Source organism: Cottoperca gobio, chromosome 1 (genome assembly GCF_900634415.1).
Source record: "Cottoperca gobio chromosome 1, fCotGob3.1, whole genome shotgun sequence".
In the NCBI taxonomy this organism is placed as follows: domain Eukaryota; kingdom Metazoa; phylum Chordata; class Actinopteri; order Perciformes; family Bovichtidae; genus Cottoperca; species Cottoperca gobio.
Window position 1 is genome coordinate 11015666 of NC_041355.1, and position 20689 is coordinate 11036354.

The 20689-nt window shown below is 40.2% G+C and overlaps 1 protein-coding gene across 2 annotated transcripts in view; it reads left to right on the top strand.

Moving 5' to 3' along the window:
* The window catches only part of LOC115009216 (multiple PDZ domain protein), a 38222-nt gene that overhangs the window by 11800 nt on the left and 5733 nt on the right, over positions 1-20689 (top strand). For both annotated transcript variants that reach the window (XM_029433083.1, XM_029433091.1), the window contains exons 18-35: positions 130-300; positions 1973-2096; positions 4099-4297; positions 8430-8756; positions 10536-10736; positions 11271-11448; positions 13449-13559; positions 13949-14008; positions 14462-14530; positions 14995-15094; positions 16123-16331; positions 16776-16867; positions 16989-17118; positions 17351-17443; positions 18344-18418; positions 18559-18888; positions 19155-19238; positions 19472-19665. In XM_029433083.1, the coding sequence (XP_029288943.1) occupies positions 130-300; positions 1973-2096; positions 4099-4297; positions 8430-8756; positions 10536-10736; positions 11271-11448; positions 13449-13559; positions 13949-14008; positions 14462-14530; positions 14995-15094; positions 16123-16331; positions 16776-16867; positions 16989-17118; positions 17351-17443; positions 18344-18418; positions 18559-18888; positions 19155-19238; positions 19472-19665 (2747 nt within the window). The remainder of the gene's footprint in view (positions 1-129; positions 301-1972; positions 2097-4098; positions 4298-8429; positions 8757-10535; positions 10737-11270; positions 11449-13448; positions 13560-13948; positions 14009-14461; positions 14531-14994; positions 15095-16122; positions 16332-16775; positions 16868-16988; positions 17119-17350; positions 17444-18343; positions 18419-18558; positions 18889-19154; positions 19239-19471; positions 19666-20689) is intronic.

The window sequence follows — 20689 nt, forward strand, 5'->3', positions numbered from 1 at the left end:
AGAAGAGGGTGTCTAATTTACGGTCACCTTCTTTAGACTGTTTGCTTCCACCTGAATTCAATCACTTTAAGCACATAGACCGTTTTTTCTTTCTCCTTTATTTCAATTTTTGGAATTGTGTATTCTCAGCTGGAACTGTGTGGCGGCTTAACGCCGATCTCAGAAAGGAGCTTGCGTGCTTCCTACGATGACACTGACAGCCACTCTCAGATCAGCCTGCTAGCTGAGGCAGCGGAGGCTAACAGCAAAACTTTCAACTCTGAGGACAACAGCATCAACCAGCCGTGTTACATTACAACGGTATGTCATACCACACAAAATGAACATAAGTTTAAGAAACAAAAAAGGATTTATTGATATTGCTGGACAGTTCTTAGTACATAGTAACTTTTGTGGTTTAGAAAAACAGCAACACTTTGTTTCCCAGGAGACTTCAGGGCAGAATGTATCGCTTACATTTGGCTTGACAAAGGTGCTATACTGCAGAAGTGTTTGTCCATTTATTTTTTTACAGGACCCGTTTTGTGTATACTGTGTGCAGGACATAGATCTGAAATAAGTAGCGCTGTCGCAGTCCTTCAAATTCACATGTTTAAAATGTGCTAATTGGTTCGTAAATATACACCCAATTCTATGTTGTATATTCCAGCACAATCATCAAACAAGATTCTCGTAAATGAGCATATCCTCGATGCTTTAGACTCAGCAGGAAACATCTTACAGTGACAGTTACAGTAACTCTGAATATTTTAGTCCATCACACAGAAAGCATTGTTCATTACCATGCAAACTGGAGATTCTGTGGGTAGCCATTTGAACTGCTCTAGAGGAGATTACCATGCTAGCACCTGTTCTTTCTGTTCACGTTCTATAATGGGGAGCTTGGAGCCTGCTGTATCAGTATCACTGGGTCAGGTAGTATAGAGAAAGTGCTCAGTGTCAAAGACTTGTTCCTCCATTGTTTCCTCAACTCAATCCTATTGAGGCAGCCTTTTGTACTCGCTTTTGCTTAATTACCAACAATTGGCTCTCAATGAAAAGTGCTTGCTGCTTGCTCGACATTGGTACTTGGTCTAGCACAAGGGCATACAGTACTGCCTTAATACATCACACACACACACACACACACACACACACACACACACACACACACACACACACACACACACACACACACACACACACACACACACACACAGACCCAGAGCTGCAAGTGTCAGTGTGATCTCATCAAAGACAGGCTTGTTGAAAAGGTAGCTTCAGAACTTCAGTTCTTCTTGTACTTTCTGTGAAGGTTCAAAGACAATCTGCACGTTGCCCTTTTTCTTTGTGAAGTGCCCAGTGGCCCCAAAGAAGTCTTCCTTCCTGCATGTTTTACATCTCAGAATTACTCCAAAGCCATTCACCCTGGAGAGTTGATAGTTGTTTGAAATTGGTTGTGATGGTAGTAGCTGATGACTTTAGTACCATCTTTGCAATATTGGTTACTTTTCTAGACGTTGTGTGATTTAGCTCCATGTAATGTGCGCCAAAGCTCATGTTGTAGGAAATCTGCAATGGCAGCAAGGCTCTTGGAACGGCGATGTCTGTTTGCCAGTCGGTCAGTTGGTTCACAGCTCAACAACTGAAATGACTCAACAATTTTAGGATACATTTCCTCAAGCACCACTGCGATGCTAGCTCCTCTGTGAGGCTGTAGTTACGCATGCACAGTGGTACTTTGAGATACATGGTTACATCAGCGTGCTAACATGTTTACAATGACTATGTTTGCCATCTTAGTTTAGCACGTTAGCATGCTCACATGTGCTAGTTAGCAGGAAACATAGAGTACAGATGAGGCTGTAAGGCTAGAGGAAAAGCCATTAACCTCCGGGGACCATGACAATCTGTAAGAAATGTCTTATCAATCAATCCTATAGTCGTGTATGTGTCACCACACCTTCACTCATTACTGTCGTCTCTCTCGTAGGAAAACCGGCCGCGGCATCGCTTCGGCATCATGGAAGAGTACGACAGGCAGCAAGCACCACCTCTGCCCCCCCGCACCAGCTTTGAGAGGACAATCACTGTTGTCAGGGGCAACCGTAGCCTTGGTATGTTCTCCGTCTTTCTCATGGTGATGGTGTCTTGGTGTGTGTACGTCGCTGGCATGGCGATAATGACGCTAATAGGCGGTGGTGATGACGACTGCCCTGAAGAGGAGTGGTGAATTTATGTGCTCCTCATACCAGAGAGGGGAGATGATTTCTGTGTGTGTGTGTGTGTGTGTGTGTGTGTGTGTGTGTGTGTGTGTGTGTGTGTGTGTGTGTTTGTCCAAGAGGCTAGTATGGGGGTGCGTGGATGGTCAAAGTAATGTGAAATACTATTAAGAAGTCATATTAAAACGAAGAGTATATAAATATTTGAATGTTGATCTAAATATATTTGTTTTGATACTCTAGTGTTGAGATTACTTTGGTTATTACAACATGACAGGGAGGAAACAACAGGGTGTAAGGCGTTCCTGCACTTTCATCTAAGGGCACTGTGCAAAGCATAAGAAAACAAACAAATATTTTTATTCTGGAAACATGCTCTAATAAGGCACCAGACTACTTATGTATGTGTGAAAGTTTAAAATAATGTAACTGTTCATAGGTAGAGAAAATCAAGGTAATAATCTGTTTAAAACACTGTAGGTCTTCCTGCTGAGATATTTAATGTAGCACGGTTTTCTGGATATCCTCATGTGGAGGGTTTACACATGTTCTGTGTTTTTTGTTAATTTAAATGTATTTGAATGTGAGGCAAAAGATTCAGCTTGGGCTGAGTTATGGTCTGTATCTTTAAGGCCTGAATACTGGGGATCTTTTATGAGCAATATTATTGTAGTACAATATCTTTTTGCACTACTTTACATTCTTCCTATTATTAGGTGCCATGTACAATTCTATCCATTGTGCAACTATGACTTTATGCCCAATTTTGGAAATGAGACATGCTAACAGCGTATGGTTGGTTACTTCAAGGACTGTATGGCTTTTAGAGCAGGTTGTTAAAGGAGAAGGTTTAATGGATTATAATGAGGTCTTTTTTTCTTGCCTTGAACAACTCAAAACATGAATATATGCAGCCTGGTTAGAAGTCTTTGTTTGTTCCTGAATGGTGTTAACCTATTGCACCTGCTGTAAGTTTGTGGAAGTTTTGTTGAGGTCGAAACAAATAGATTTTCATATGGAAAAGTTCATGTTGGAATTGACCATATATCACTATTAAAAGCAGTTTGTAATAGAAACATGTATTTTGATGCCGTGTTGTAGTAACATAACACATTTTGGATTTTGAGACATTCATCATTATTACTTCAGACTTCCTCTCATGTCTCTGAAATGTGTGTCTTCTGTCTGTCTTGTCAGCATCAGTAGATGTGTCTCCAATCGATTGTATTCCATGCACTATGATTGTATTGTAATTTGAATGTAATACCAAAAAACAATAAACAATTTATTTGATCAAATATAAGCACAAAGTAATTTCTTTGACCAACTTCAAATTATGTACGACCATAGTGTTGTGGATGTGCATGGTCTTCCATTAGATGGCATCGTAGTGTGCAGGCGCCATATTGTAGACTAGACTTCCTAATTGGTTTTAGCCTTCCTTGTCTGCAGTATGTGTACGTGTGTTCAAGAGGTGTGCGCATGTGTGTGTGTGATGCCTGATTTACCCGCTCCTGCCTGTTTGCATTAATGTAGTGTTTGTGTAATCTGTCTACCGTCAGATTTGATAATGCCAAAGTCAGGTGTTTGTGCGACTGGCATGTGTTACCCCGACTCACCTGTGCCCTTTGCCCTATGTCGGTGTGTGTGATTGGGTTTGTGCACCTTAATGTGAGTGTGGCTGTGAAGGATGATGCTGTGTAAATGTCAAGCATGTGTAGCCATGTTTGTGTGCTAATCTGCCTAGTGTCTGTCTTGATTATGCTGATTATGCCACTGTCAGGTGTTTGTTTGGGTGACTGTCTGTCTCTTTGGCATGTATTCAAAGCAGCCTTAGCCAACCCTCCACTCACCTGTGCTCATGTGTGTGTCTGTGTACATGTCTGCGTGTTGGCAGGGATGTCGGTGAGTGCTATCAAGGACGGCTCAGGCATGCTGGTGCGCAGTGTGGTCCAGGGGGGCTCTGTTAGCCAGGATGGCAGGCTGGGGGTGGGGGACGCCATCTTGGCCATCAACAGAGAACCTACCTCCAATCTGACCAACGCCAGGGCCAGAGCCACCCTCCGCAGACACTCTGTCATAGGGCCAGAGATGAGGTGAGGAGCCAACAGTGCTGTTGAGAGTCCAACAGCATTACAATATGTAGAGAGTTTCACTCTGGGCTGAAACAAGAACAGGTGATGCCTGTTGTTACATCACGGTGTAGCTCGCACATCTCTATGGAAGCTCTAATGGCCATTTTACTTTGATGATTATTAACTAACTTTAAAATAATTTTAGGTTTAAAGGGTTTCACTCTTCCTCACTGAGCTCCTTCTGAGTCACCTGTTTTCAATAATCCTCAGACTGTATCCAGAAACACTCCGTGGCTGGTTGTGTAACACTGTGTGTGTCACCCTCTCCACAGTGGCTCAAGTGCTGCTTCACATTTCTTAATTGTTGTAGAGAAAGAACTTATGGCTCTGATGCACCACATGGCATCATCGAGTATAGTCACAAGAGTACTGGTAATAAATAAAATATTAGTTGTGCAGTGCTGTTACTACGCCTTTTTCACAGCAGACATTTTGACTGCTGTGAAAAAGCAGAGCACAGGTGTTGCTAATAGCATTAACGATGGCTTCATTCCCAGTAAGTCATGACTGTGTGACAGTGAGCAGGACCCTGAAAACAAAGCAGCTAAATAGCCATTAGCCACCATTAATTCTGTTGTTTGATATGTTAAAAATGCCTTCTGTGAAAAGGCTTAAAGACCCTGGACACCCACACAGGTATTTTCCTTTAGTCTGGCTAATTAGACATCTGCTGAGGCTGAAGTTTGGCAGACCTATGTTGGATTTACATGAGATCACAAAGCCAAATGATAAAAGTGCAACTCCCCAACTCTAATTGGAGTGATAAAAGCTGAAGGAGGGTCAGAGAGGTCAGGCACAGTTTTGCCCACACAGTCCTCAGAAGAGGTCTAAAAAATCATTATATTATATGGAACCTATTTTATTACTCTGACTCCTCATAATTACACTCAGAAAACATCATGACTTCAGTATCTCTAGAATAGTGAATTCATAATTTGCCCTATTCCAAATATTTGCCAGTTTTACATATTTAGGGTCCCATATTTATTTGTGATTTGCAAAATCTGTTTCCTCTTTGGAGAAGTCAGTCTACTCTTGACTTAATATCAGGAAACTGTCAATAAGCCGCCACACGAAGTGAACTACTTTCAAAAGCAAATGGAAGAAAAGATTTGATGATGATTCCCAGCCCCCTACACACCCAATGATCTTCCTAATGCAATGTATTTCTAACTGTGCCACAGGTTTGCTGCAACCCCTCTGGCACAAAATGCATTGAATCACTAGATATTGGTTTATTGAAATGTTGGCATATTTTAGAGTTGTTCCGATACTGATACCAGAATTGGGAATGCCACCAGTACAGCCTAAAATGCTGGATCGGGTTTCAGCGAGAACGTGCGTCCATGAACAGATCCGATATGACGTTATCATGTAATGTATCAGCTCATTTAGTCTCAACAGAGAGGAGAACGCAGCGAGTTAACAAGTGAGCCTTCTCGCTTCTTTTTTACTGTAATATTATGTTACTAAATTGTGACTGCATTTAAAAAATGTATTAAAATAGCTTTTAATTATTCCTTATTCCTAGGTGTTTAGTTATGATTGTCAAATTAGATAAAAGAAAAAGGTTCTACGTTCTATCTTTAACATACGGAAAAAGAAAACACATGTTTGAATAATGCCATGAAAGTATTTACAACTGCACATCGGTCAAGTGCAACCCGACACCACACGGCGCTGTTTCTTTTAACGGAGGTCTCATAAACATGAAAGGTTGTTGGTCATAATTAAGCTGATAGTGTGCGGCTAAAATGTAACACATAACATGATATCCTTCTAAATTCTGTGCTCGTAAGAACTTTGGGACCTGAAAAGGGGCTCGCAGTAACAACATTAAAGTCAGACACATGTGTGAGGCACATTTTAAACTGATTCCAGTCAGTTATATAGCACATTTCTTTGTTATACATTCACTTTAACTTACCCTCATGTCACAGTTTGAACACGTCTTTGCTTGAAAAACGAAAGAGCCAGAGAGAACGTAGAAAGCTCCTTTGGGAATGTAGAGAACAATCAACCACTGAAAAAAAGATTAATTGAATACTGCTCATATTTTTGAGATCTACCCATGCAGATTTTGACAGTTTGTGTGACTCGAATGAGTGAGTATATGTACATCATAAATATAAATATGTGCTCTCCACAGTCACAAACATGACTTTCACCGCATCACCACGTATAAACTGTCTCGGCTCACTTTGGATCTCCATTTCCACCTTGTTTTGACACTGCAGTCATAGTTGACTGAGGCGCTGCAGTAATGTTAAATTAGATTAGATGATGAAATTTTAAAGGATGCCTGAGGGTAAATTGGGTAAATTATTACTTGTTCTAACAGCAGTATCAGCAGTTATGGCTCCACATTGACAATGCTTGTTTGTCTGATTGGAAATGTGCCCCACCTCCACCACTGTGCTGCCCTGCAAAACACCCACTCACTCTCTCTCAGCCTCTCTCTCTCTCTCTCTCTCTCTCTCTCGCTTTTACAGGCACACACATACACACAAACTAATGCGCACACATACACAACCTTTCAATGGTCTAACCTCCAAAAACACATTTTTCCTGCTATGGGAAATATCTCTGAATAATTCATCGCTCATCTCACCTTGAACAGTGCACTTCTGAATAAAAGAGCGTTTTAAAGAGCGTCTCATAGATGCACACCAAAATACACACACACAGAGGAACACACACACACACACACATGCATTCTGTCTTTCTCTACCCTATGCACACACACACACACATACACAAAAAACACTAACCGGCGCACACATGCTCATACTGCCTCCTCCTGACAGCACTGCAGACAAACTAACAGAGAGTGGAGGCAGATGAGTTGCTTTGGCAGCCTCAGAATAAGACAGACATAGAAGGATGAGGGCTTGTCGCTATCAAACTGCCTCTGTTGAGACACGACAGGCTGTCCACATGGCTTAGTCACAACAGCTTAGCGTGGAAGACCTCCATATTCAATCTGCCACCATGAGTGGAACAGAGAAATTGGCTCTTTCAGCAGATTCAAACAGCATGTCTACTGGTAGCGTCACACAAGAAAGGAAGTGGGAGTGGGTGTGGGGGTCGGGCGTTGGTGTTGGACTTTAATGATGTCCTTGACACTTTACTTAAATGACATCATTTTTAGACCATAGTTAAAATAGATCTGGCTTATGCAAAACAACCACATTTTTATTATAAATGCTTTGTTTCAAAAACTCTTAGAATCGTCTTGAATCAGAAATGCATCTCGACATTGAAATATACATTAAGTCAGAAATACTTTTCCTTTTTCTTTTGATCTGGCACCAGCTGCTGCACAAGCAATGTTAAGGTTGCAGGGCACATCTATAATTTTAGAACACTTGACACGTGAGAGCGCAGTCTTAATGGTAGCAGTTTATTATTGATCGTTTTTCAGGTCTGAGATGATAAAAAAAACAAAAACAAGTGAATTATTAATTGATAATTGATTGCTAATAATGATTAGAATCCTTCATCATAGCGTTGTTAAACATTACTTCCGGTGCTTCCAGCTTTCCCTTCTCTTATTTAGTAGTGCATGATTGGTTATGGTTATGGTTAAACAATGTCTAAATACACTATTGGTGTGACAACAAGACTCCAGGAAGTCACTACACCCGGCCAAGATACTCACGCATAAGATTCACCATTTTTAGACATTTTTAGATGTTGACTAATGTGTACACATTAAACAAACAAGATACAATGTGTTGATTAGTGAGCTTTTATGGTGCTAGTTTTTGTACATTGGTACAAAGCCAGGCTAGCCGTTACCCCCCGTGACATAGACATAAGAGTCAACATCCTCATCTAAATATCGATAAGAAAGTGAAAAAAATAATCTTCCAAAATGTCAGACTATGTTTTTAAATTAAACCACAACATAATCCATCTCTCCTGTGTAGAATCCATTCCAATGCCATGTCATTCCTAGCCATCCTATTAGTCATTGTTTTGTGTTGAGAGTTAAATAAATGTGCAGATGGGAAAGCTTAAATCATATTAATATTTTAAATGTTTTCGCCCCGTCCCCTACATTTCTTTTCCCATATTCCCCTTCTCTCAGCATAATCTATGTCCCAGCCCATCAGGTGGATGAGCACCGTGCCCGTCTCTATTTACCTCCTCTGGCATCCATCGCAGCAGACAGCGGCTCTTCCTCACCAACCCCACCAAACCTTTCTCCAGAGCCTGGCTCCAGCCCGGCCAAATCCCCAGGCCAAGTCAGAGCTGCAGCTCCAACTCCAGCTTCATACACTCTCAAACCCTCTGCCTCGGTCAATTTTAAAGCCGCAGCTCCAGATCCAGCAGTAGTCAGAGCCTCCGCTTCATCCAAAGCTCCATTCAAAGGTCCAGCTCTAGTACCTACCATCACCCCAGCCCCAGACTCAAGGTAATGTAAGATCCAGAGGTCTCAGCCTATTATTTATGGTCACCTAATCCCTAGTCAGGCCCCACAGTGCAAGATAAACCTGCCTCAGGGTTTATTAGACTTCAAGGCTCCAGCTTTATTACATGTTGATATGTTTGCTGCAGAGAAGTCAGACTATGAAATACATTCTACACATTCTGTCTGTTGTGGGTTCTGTGTATTAACCTTAAGGTTTTGATTTTCAAAGCAGCTTTTATTACTGTAACACATCACACATTGCAGTTACCCGGCAAGTCATACTAATGATCTGAGTTATTATCTGTCACTTTAATTAACCGTATCCATGAAGGAAACAACGTGTTTCATTATGCAGCCAGCTCAGTTTGAGTCTCTTCCAGTCCGTATTTTCTCTTCTCCATTCTTTTTTTGTGGTAAAGGCAAAAGCTTCTCTGAATGTTGAATCTCGGAGTTATATTTAGCTGTTCGCTTATGGATCTCAGTGCTGACTGTCAGCGAAAATGAATTGTTTCGCTTCTGTCTACGCCTGCTTTCGCTCCATCTTCTTGCCTCTGCCTTTCTCCTCCCTCCCTCACTCCCATTTCTCTCTGCAGCCTTTTCTCCACTCTTATCTTACAATATGTTATCTTTTGTCTCTTTCTCTGCTAGACTTCTCTCTTGACTCTTTGTGTCTACATCTGTCTCTCGTCTCTCTCTAGGGTCTGTTTCTCTTTACCTCACTTTCCCTCTCCTCCCTGCCTTGGTCCTATCCTCCTCTCCTGCCCGCTCTCTTTCAGGCTTGGTGGAACCATTTGTTCTGCTCTCTTTCTGTAACCTAACTGGCTATAGGCTCCTGCTGCGCAGATAGCACCACTATCACTCACCTCCATGGGCTTATTACAGCCCTGCACTGTTAAATATATTCATGAAAAATTCTCTCCTTCCCTACCTCTTTCTTTCACTCTTACACATTCCCATACACATACACAGTGTATATACAGAGGGATACTGTATATACTATAAGTGTTAACACACACGCGCAAACACACACATAAAGACACTACTTTACTGTGACCACGCTGGCAGAAAATGTCTATTTTCACGTGTATTTGCACCTAAAGCAGTGTATCTTCTTGAGGCCTGCCAATATAAATCGCTATTTGCCATAAAGTTGTCTGAGTGTGTCAAGACTTCAAAAAATCATACCCACAGATATTCTGCTAGTATGATGTATTCAAATGCTATGTGAGGGCTGAACTAACGGTTATTTTCACCAAGGAAGTGATGTCTTGTGTTCCCCCCCCCCCCCCACACAAACAGTCTAAAACCAGAAGACAATTGATTTACAATGTCAGAAATCAGAGAAAAGCAGCAAATCCTCACATCTCAGAGGCTGCAATGAAAAAATGGCATTTTCAAATTTTAATTCAAAAACATATTATTTGTCCCCGGAGGGCGTAGTACATTAGAAGTTAACGCAGTTTAAGACACATTTGGAAAGAAAGGTTGAAAACAAAGAAACAAAACAAGACTAGCTAACTGTAAACATTATGATGGTATGGAATTATTATATTTTTGCTTCATAATTGACTAAAGCAATTTATCAATTAACAAAATGACGGCCAATTAATTTTCTGTAGATCAATAAATAAATAAATTAAATGCATATTTGTAACTCTTTTAGAATTTAAAATGATGACATTTTGAGCATAAATAATAATGGTCTATAACCATCAGGTTTTCCATTCAATATCTCACATTAACTTGATATTATTTATGTTTTTCATGTGTTTTTGCCATCAGTTGGCAGAATCCAAAATATCTACATCACAGGAAGAAGCAGGAAGAGAACGAAGAAGGACGGATTGTGAAGGAGAAAAAGGACAAGAGTAGTGCAGATGGGAAAGTGTCACAGCTGGAGGTGGAGATAAAGGTAGACGGTAAAGAGGAGGAAGAAGAGGAGCTTCATTCTCATACCACACTTTCTTGGGATCAACCCAGAAGGTTAGTGAATCGCTGATGTACGTTTTTTTTGCGATTAGATTTTATTCAGATTTTTCAAAACTCTGCCCATGATGCCTTTTATCCTATCTCTGCCAGAGAAGGCTTAGCGAAATCCTAGTGTGCAACGGTTATGTGCACAGCAGTGGTAGAGCAGCACAGAGCAGCCTCATATTTCTCAGGCCCAGAGAAACTGACTACTTTCACAACATGTATTTATGGCATTTATGTCTGCATCCCACTTGGATAAATCACATAAGCCGCGCTTGCATGCAAAAACCAGCTTTTGTCTCTCGCTGGCAGGTGTAATATTCTATTGTTTTAACTTAATCTTTGAAACTCTATCCGCTGCTTAGGGCTGCGGAAAAAAATAAAATAAAAATAAAAGCATACCCATTGGATTAATTCTCTTCCTTGTACATTTTTGCAGAAATGTTTCAAACAAATTAAGTCTTCATCAAAGGACATGCATTAATCATTACTGTACTGTATGAAGGATTGTCAGCTCTACAATATGTTTGGATGTTTGTGTTTCAGTGTGCTGCTGACTCGAGCACCGGGCCAGTCCCTGGGTATCAGCATAATGGGAGGCAAAGGCATGGGCCGGAGACTGAGCAGTGGAGAGATGATGAGGGGAGTCTTCATCAAGCACATCAGCCCCGACAGCCCGGCAGCAAATAATGGCACCCTCCGGACTGGAGACAGGATACTAGAGGTACGTGTATGTGTGTTTGTGACTGATTGCACTAGCTCGGCACTGAAATATGATGTGTGTGTGTGTGTGTGTGTGTGTGTGTGTGTGTGTGTGTGTGTGTGTGTGTGTGTGTGTGTGTGTGTGAATCTGGCATATGAGTTATCTGCAATATGATGATTTGATTATAATATGTTATAGTATGTTGTATGTTATAAATATATATATATAGATATATAGATTGTATAACGTTACCAGAAATGCTATTCACTCCAACCCATCATCTACTGTAGGTCCATGGTTCAGCTGTATTGTAATTTTACAAAACAGGATTTTACTATACAATGCACACACCTCCATGCCCTACACACACACACACACACACACACACACACACACACACACACACACACACACTCTCTCTCTCTCTCTCACACACACACACACACACACACACACACACACACACACACGCAAACAAACTAACAAACAAACACACACACACACACAGGTGTTTTAGTTGCAATAGGGTTTTGTACAAACTAATAAAGTGCACATTGTAATTCGTCAATGTGTCTCATGCCAATAAATATTTATTGTATATTTTAATTACACTAATGTAGAAATCTGTTTTTAAAGAAATTCATGTCATTCTAAATCTAATGAATAAATAGATGAGCAATAATTTCTTAAAATTAAATGAGAACAAAATTGAAATCCTACTAGAAAATACAAAATATAGAGATGATGCTGAATAACATGGGGAAACTTACTCCTTTGATTAAACCTGAAGATACAAGTCTTGGTGTTATCATAGACTCAGATCTAAGCTTTAAATCCCACATAAACAAGGTGACAAAAACATCATTCTTCCACCTTAGAAATATAGCTAAAATCAGACAATTTATAAATCAAAAGGATGCTGAAAAACTAATCTATGCTTTTATCTCAAGCCGACTCGATTACTGTAATGCACTCTTTACCGGCCTCCCAAAAAAAACAATGGAGAGACTTCAGCTGATCCAAAACGATGCAGCGAGGCTGCTGACTAGAACCAAGAGGAGAGACCACATCAGTCCAGTGTTAGCCGCTCTACACTGGCTTCCAGTAACTTTTAGAATTGACTTTAAGGTCCTCCTTCTTGTATACAAAGCCCTAAACAGGCCAAAGAGCCAACTCTCTAATAAACTATGTGCCCCCAAGAACATTACAATCATCCACTACTGGTTTATTAAATGTTCCCAGAAACATCCAAAAGAAAATTGGAGATGCAGCCTTTAGCAATTATGCACCAAAGCTATGGAACACTTTACCTGCAGACATTAGGGAGGCAAGCTCTCTCAATATCTTCAAAAGTAAGCTAAAAACATATCTCTTTATCTTAGCCTTTTAATAGTGATATTTTATATCTCTTTACTTTAGCCTTTTATTGGTGATATTTCTTTTTTTTTAATCTTAGCCTTTTAATGGTGAATTATTACTGGTTTAACATTGAATGTGTAAAGGTAACTAGGATAAATATTGTGTGTATTTTTGAAAAACTTGAGATCAAATAGACTGTTTACACGGGACAAAGAGGAAGTTTCTCTGATAAATGTGTTTACACTGTAAATCTAAATACAAGGGTCAATAAAGAGTTGGCCATTTCATTTCTGCTATTTTATACTATTTTAATTCTGCTATTTTTATAATGGTACTTCACACTCATTTACATCAACACTGTGATTATTGTACTGTAAATGCTCTTCTGTCTATTCTTGTACTAATTGTAATGTTTTTGCTGTGAAGCACTTTGGGCTGCAATTCTTGTATGAAAGGTGCTATACAAATAAAGCTTATTATTATTATTATTATTATTATTATTATTATTATTATTATTATTACCAACGTCGCAATCTCTTTAATTTATGTGGCTTTAAGATAAAAATGGGATTTACAGGATTAACACATCATTGTGATGTTTTTTGGGATACTTTCAATCTAACCTTTTTTCTACATTTACTCTGTGTGTTGTCTCGGCGAAGGTGTGTGGTGTGGACCTCAGAGATGCCAGCCATGAGCAGGCTGTCGAGGCCATCCGCAGGGCTGGAGACTCTGTGGTCTTCCTGGTACAGTCTGGACGACACAGATCTCAGGTATTGCACCTCAGAAAACAGTCAAAGAAATAGCACATTTCTACAGGTTTAAAAATACTCTGCAATATAGTATATTCTAGTATGAATACATTACATCGTGTAGCCTTTGAGTACCTTGAGGCTCCAGATTCTTTCACACTGAATCTTAATACTTCAGGTGCAGTTTATATTCAGTTGGACAACTCCATCAGAAGTTTCAGCAAAGTTGTGGGCGTTCATAGCATTACAATAAGATGTAGCCTGGACAAAAAGCATGTTTAACAAAGTTTTGTTTAAATGAAAACCTATTTGGTACAGTATAACATATTCAATGCATCATTTGAAGCATCTGCAGTATTTCTCACAAAAGAATTCACCTGCCTTCTCTGCATTTTGTGTTTCGCCCACAGTCCCCTATGCTTGCCAACCATGAGAGACAAACTCCACAGTGTAACTCACACAGCAGCAAGGTAACACAGGTCTACCAGATTACTTTGATATATACATATATATATATATGTATATATATATATATATATATGTATATATGTTTATATACATATAGCCTATATACATAGTAGATAGTGTACGGCCCTGCAAAGTCAAAAAGCGGTAGCTATTTGTTCGTGTTTTAAAAGTTGTGACTGCCATTTTGCATTTCATTGGACAAATGACAAGCTGTGAAACCGTTTTTCTCAGTTTCTGTTCCCACACAGTGACTGATGTTTGGCTGAGTATGGCTGTAGTGTTTAGAGAATGTTATGTACACACTACATTATATATAGAGTGATGAGTCATTAACACCTACATGGTATTCCAAAAAGAATGAAGAGCTTTAAAAAAAAAAAATTGCAGTAGCAATGCTGTTTTAGATGATGGTGATGTGTATACGACTATATCTCTGTTTCCCCTCATGATTGTAGGAATCAGAGACTCTCAGTCTGTTCCTTAGTGTCTCCCCTACAAACCCCTTCACTCCCACCCCCTTTAAGGTTGGTCTATTGTTGTGTGTGTGTTATTATGGGCATGCAGCATCTTAAAAGTCTTGCATTAGCATTTGCACTAAGCCAACTTCCAAAAACTTAATTAACGTGCATATTTGTAGATAGAACCCTTGTAGTTCAAAGTCCCTTGCAGCTACCTTGTTTGTTTAAACCCCTTTATTTTTCTCTTTGGTGGGAATGCATAACTCTCTAAATAGACAGCCTATTCTTTTGAAGTTATTTTTCCATGCACTTGTAAGTTGGTTACAAAATAATGCATGATTCTGGTCATCTTTCATGTTATTTTTAGCTGACATTAAAACTGTGTTCATTAATTAATCCTGTTCGTCAGTTTATCCCACGGCTACATCAAGCACACTGAACAAGCCTCAGGGGTAGTCCAACTCGTGCCCCAAGGACCCCTTGGGGCTTCTCCAACTCTGCTTGTTTAATAATGCAAAACTTCTCCCAAGGTACCTTCGCCAACATCCGATAGAAAGGATTGGAGAAGCCTCATAACTATCTCAACACCAATCACAGCGGCAGCGGCAGAAGAGGGCGATACTGGCAGGAGTAAGTCTCCATCATAAAGACGTCACACAGAATTTAGACAGGTATCCTTCAAAGCCCCCAGGAAAAGGAACTGTGTGGCAATTGTAATGTAGTGGCCACCTTCACACAGTGCAGGGCATGTGATGCCCTTTGGCTCAGAGAGACTTTGTGCTAAACACTTCCAGTACAATAGAAAAAGCTGTAAAGCTCAAATAAAAATGTCAGGAATCTCACCCATATTCAGAAATTACTTTTTTATATATCACAATTTGCAAAAATATTTAAAAGGTCCATTATTTGAAAGCCATAAAGCAGATTGTTTCCATTGCATTCACTTGTGGAGCCAGTCGACCAGGCTCAGACTTAAATAAGAATGTATTGTGAGCCAAGAATGCAAAAGCCTGAATAATTATTGTTTCTCTTCAGTATGTTCTGGGGAGAGCAACTCTGGTTTTTATTTTTCACATGAGAACTGAGATTTTCAGTCAGTTCTTTGACACAGAACATGTTATTCAAGTGCTATGCATTATTTGTTGCTTTATGCACTTCAAGTATTAAAAGTGCCTTGTGGAGTTATCTTGTAAAAACAAAACAAAGGTTTCTGTTTACATTCAGTGTTACTCATCTTAATGCACTGTGATCCTTTAGGTCTAACAAATGTGTTGAATACAATTTATTCCCACATAAAACATTTGGAAAGCATACATACATATACATATTTGAAACCTGCATTGTTTACATTCCTAACAACATCTTATTCTCTTTCTTTGTTGGCATATTGTTATGTTTCTAGGTTACTGCATCCTTTTAGATCAATAAAATCAACTCGTAAAAACATTGATCATAGTGCTGCTAGTGGTCGAAAACTCCACAGGGTACCTTGTAAGTTAATACACACGGATGTAGACAGGCACCTTCACACACTCAGACAAGTTTGATGAGGGTGTAATGCTTCCTCTCCACATGAAGTGTCATAACATGTAGAATTCCACACTCTTTTTTGGCTTACACATCATATCCTTCTCCTTGTTAACTCATGTCTCTCCTAGAAAAGATGTTTCAGCGTTATGGCAGCCTGTCTGGAAAGCTCCATATGATTGAGCTGGAGAAGGACCCTGCGGCTCACGGCCTGGGAATCAGCCTCTCAGGGAACAAGGATGGTTCCAGGGCCCGCATGAGTGTCCATGTGGCGGATATTGACCCTCAAGGACCTGCTGGTTTAGATGGGAGGATACGTGTTGGAGACGAGCTACTGGAGGTAAAGAGGAAAGTGAATGGGAACAGTAAGGAACACTAAGTTAGGAGGGCTGAGATTAACAGATGGGAGAGTTTTTAGGGGGGCAAGAAGCATTGGATACATTACTGTCCAAGAGAGAGAGAAGAGTCAAAATTGAGAGCAGCCGAAAGAGAGCAGTGGGTTGTGGGTAGGAGGCATGGATGAGTAGAGAGCGCCGAGTGCATGCACAGTAGATTTATCAGTCAAATTACCATTTGAAGGATGGTTGGTCCTGGGCTGGATTTTTCGCAAGGAGCAACCGTGTAATAGAGATGATGAGGGAACTCGAGGTAGAGGAGAGGCTGATGGCTGAGAGGGGGAAGGGAGTCAGAAGAAGATGGGAGAATTGGCAGATTTATGTGGAGGTGGATGGGATAACGGGGAGAAAAAACGCTGAGGATGCACTACATGTGATTTTTCTTCCAGATCAACGGTCAGATCTTGTACGGCCGGAGTCAACAAAACGCCTCCACCATCATCAATAACGCTCCATCCAAAGTCAAGATAATTCTCATCAGGTAACAATGCAGAGGGGATTTTCTGATGGCATTTGCATTTCTCACAAACTTTAACCAAACCGGGTGGAGGTGTTTGATGGCCAGCTCAGGGATAATATCAGATTTGGTTTTGTTTTGCTAGAAATAAAGCAGCTCAGGGTCAAATGGCACAAGGATCCACAACAGAGTGCGAGGACACAGTCGACTCCCAGGCAGACTCTGCAGAGTGTGGAGGATTATCCAGAGACATCCAGCACATCATCCTACCTCAGGTGAAATACCTTCAGTAAATCTTGGCATTAACCACAGTCAAGCCTCCAGCTGAACATTTCTAAACAGCTCAAGCAAACAGGTTGGGTGATAGCTCACTCTGAACAGTCCCGATACCAGAGGAAATATAATTACCTTCACACACCTTCACAGATTTTGTTTTTATACAGCACTGCTGCACTCTAACTAAACACTTAAGAATTTGTTGTCTTCTTTTTTTAAATCTCCTTCCAGGATCACGTAGGTCTCGGCCTCTGCCTAGCAGAGGAGGGAGCCAAGGATGGAGCGGTAGTCAGGTCCCTGATCCAGCACGGCACTGCCAGTAAGGTGTGATATCACCAGTAGTATCATCGTAATCTTCAACCTCTTCATCAAAAATGTTTTCTTCATGTAACCTACATACTATTATACATATATCATGTGTAGCTATAGTGTGTACGAATCATCATAACTTGCTCATTTATTATGAATATGCAATAGAGTGTGACCGTGTTTTACTGATGCGCTAAGGTGTATGCAGCTTTAGCCAGTTAAAGTAGAGCCAATTTAAACGACTTTATTGTTTGTATGGTAGTTGTTTAAAAATGTGTCATATTTTATGAGCTAGTTATTTGTTTTGTAGGTAAAATCCTGATCTTCAAAGTAAATATATCTGTCGAAAAGGACAATATTTGCCTCTGAGAAGTAGCTTAGCTGAAGTATAAAGGAGCATACAATGGGAATACTCAAGCAGATAACGTATAGTTGTGTAAATGTACTTTGTTACATTTCACCACTGCATTTTTTCACCATCTACAGAAGTGAATATACCTTTTCTGTTTTGTTTTTTGTTTTGAAAAAGTCAGGCTACAACGCAGACTTTGGAATTATTCCAGCACACAGCTTGCACATCATTTCATCAGATGTTTACACCCATCAAGCCTCAATGGCTCAATGAGTCTAACTTTGGCAATCAATTATCTATCAGAAAAAAAGATGCACGAATGAGCAGCACTTTACTGTACAAGATACAGTATGCAGCTGTGAACTATGATGCGATGGCTCTCGTCATGTCGTCATGCACAAATAAGCTTTCATGTAGGGCCCCAGGCAACAGTTATTCAGAAATTTGTCCAGAGGGCGTGTTTGATTTTTAATCTCACTTCTTCTCCATCCTTCTGTTGCCCATACTTTCATACATGTGTTGCTTGTATTCCATTTTTTATTCATGTTTCTGTCTGGGTGCAGGATGGCAGGATAAAGGTTGGAAACAGAATCATAGCAGTGGGTGATGAACCTGTGGCAGGACTGCCAGTGGACAAGGTACACGCACACACACACACACACACACACACACACACACACACACACACACACACACACACACACACACACACACACACACACACACAAGGTCAAGCTGATTTAATGATTTATGACTCTCCTGTCTTCTCTATATTCAGGTGTCCAGTTTGATTCTCAAACATCGGGTCACTGTCAAACTCTCCGTCAGCTGCTCCAAGAGTCTCTCCCCCTCTTCTTCTCTTCCTCCCCCAACTTCTCTTTCCGTTCCCTGCTCTCTCTCTGCTGCGTCCCTCCCTCTCTCCTTGTCTTCATCACTCGATACCATGCAGAGCTCTCCCACCGGGCGGTCTGATTGGCTAGGATCCGCTCCCACATCTTCTGACCCCCTGAGCTGCCCAGTTGTGGCTGGCACGGAAACCAACATAGAGTTTTGTAAAGGAAATGTCGGCCTGGGCCTCAGCATTGTAGGAGGATGTGACACTCTGCTGGTGAGAGCAGCAAATAGATTTCATTATATACGTATCAATCCTAATTTTATCAATCCTTGATAATCCTAAATAATCAACATTTACAGCATCAAATTAGGCAATATTGATTTGTGTATGTTTTCTTCACAATACAATGAATGTGCACAGGCATTGTCACTGAAAGTGTTGATGCTGTATTGTGAATTACTAAGTAGTTTAATGCTGATTACATTTAGCTGGATTGGATTATCAGTAAATAATAAGTGTTTTCTGTTTTCTTCCACCAGGGGGCAGTAATAATCCACGAAGTAAATGATGGAGGAGCAGCACAGATAGATGGCAGGCTGCAGGCTGGAGACCAGATATTAGAGGTATTATGGGGACACGCAAACAAAACATCTATTCAGTTGACTGAATCAGTGAGAGTTTATTCAAATATGTTGTTGTTTCTCATATAACATAATCCAACAAAATAAAACGTTGGTCAAAGTCAATGCTTATATCTTTATTTCACTGCCCAGTGTTTTGTAAAATCCATCTGCTGTTTGTGATACAGTTACTCCTTCATACAACTATGGCTTGCATCACTCTCACTTCCTCCCAGGTAAATGGTATGAACCTGCGGCAGGCCACTCACGACGAGGCCATTGGCGTGCTGCGGCTCACCACCCAACGTGTTAGCCTGTGTGTCTTTAGGCACCAGGAGGCCTACAGCGAGGAGGACCTGTGGGACGTCTTCAGCCTGGAGCTGAGGCCTCAGCCTGGAGAGGGGCTAGGGTTCACCACCGTGGGGAAGAGGTATATATTCATATGGTTGTTTAACAAAATGAAGAACATCAAAGTTAGTTTGTATCTCCAGGTATTCTTGTCTGACTAAATGTAATTGTACTGTAGGTTAAATGACACATTGTAGTTCAAATCCTAGATGTAGCCTCCTGATGCCAGCCTAGATCTTGCAAGGCCAGTTGTGCTGTGAGATATTAGTTTGGAAACAGTCATTGAGAATTCGCCTGCTTACTGTAAGCCAAACCAACGGAAGACGTTGATGATGACGTCAGATGAAGACGATCAAACTTGACTATCTAGAGGAAGTAAAAGTTGTAACAATGTTTCCGTAGGTGAACCTTGAGGAAGGATCATTTCTGTAATAATCACCATTATATGTGACATGAGAAAAGGGATTAAGCAAATGTATGACACATTTCTCACCTCAAATTTAACCAGAATGCGATTTTTTTTTTGTTGGTTAATTTAAGTCCATTGGCTCGTTAGTCACTTGATATTTGGGTTTCTTCGAGCATGACAGTATTGCTAGAATGTGGCAATGTTTGAAATTCAGCAAACCCGAAATCAATTGGACTCCAAGCAGGAGAAGTTCATGTTGATGTTTTAGTGAAACAGAACACTTGTCAATCTTCTGTCACTTGGTTTAAGGGTAAGACTTTGAAGTTGAAGCCCAGTGTATCCACCCTAATTTGATAAGGAGAAAATTCTGATTCAAATTCAGATTTTTATTTTTATTTTAATATATATGTTTGATGTAGTATCGAATGGTATTACTAACTTTTTATAATATGTTTAAGTAGATTATTTTTCAAGGTATTTTTGAAAAAGTGATGCAGATATTTTTCCTCTTTTATTCATTATTCACTTCAGAGAAAAAAACAATATTTACCTTATTTTACAGTCTTTTCAAAAAAAACATTGTGAAGTGTGTACAATATTAAAATGTCATTGATATCGACATACTCTCAAGGTTAACTCCCTTTTACAAGTATCACAAGAGGAGAGCGTTCTTAACTATTAGGGAGTTTACCCAGTT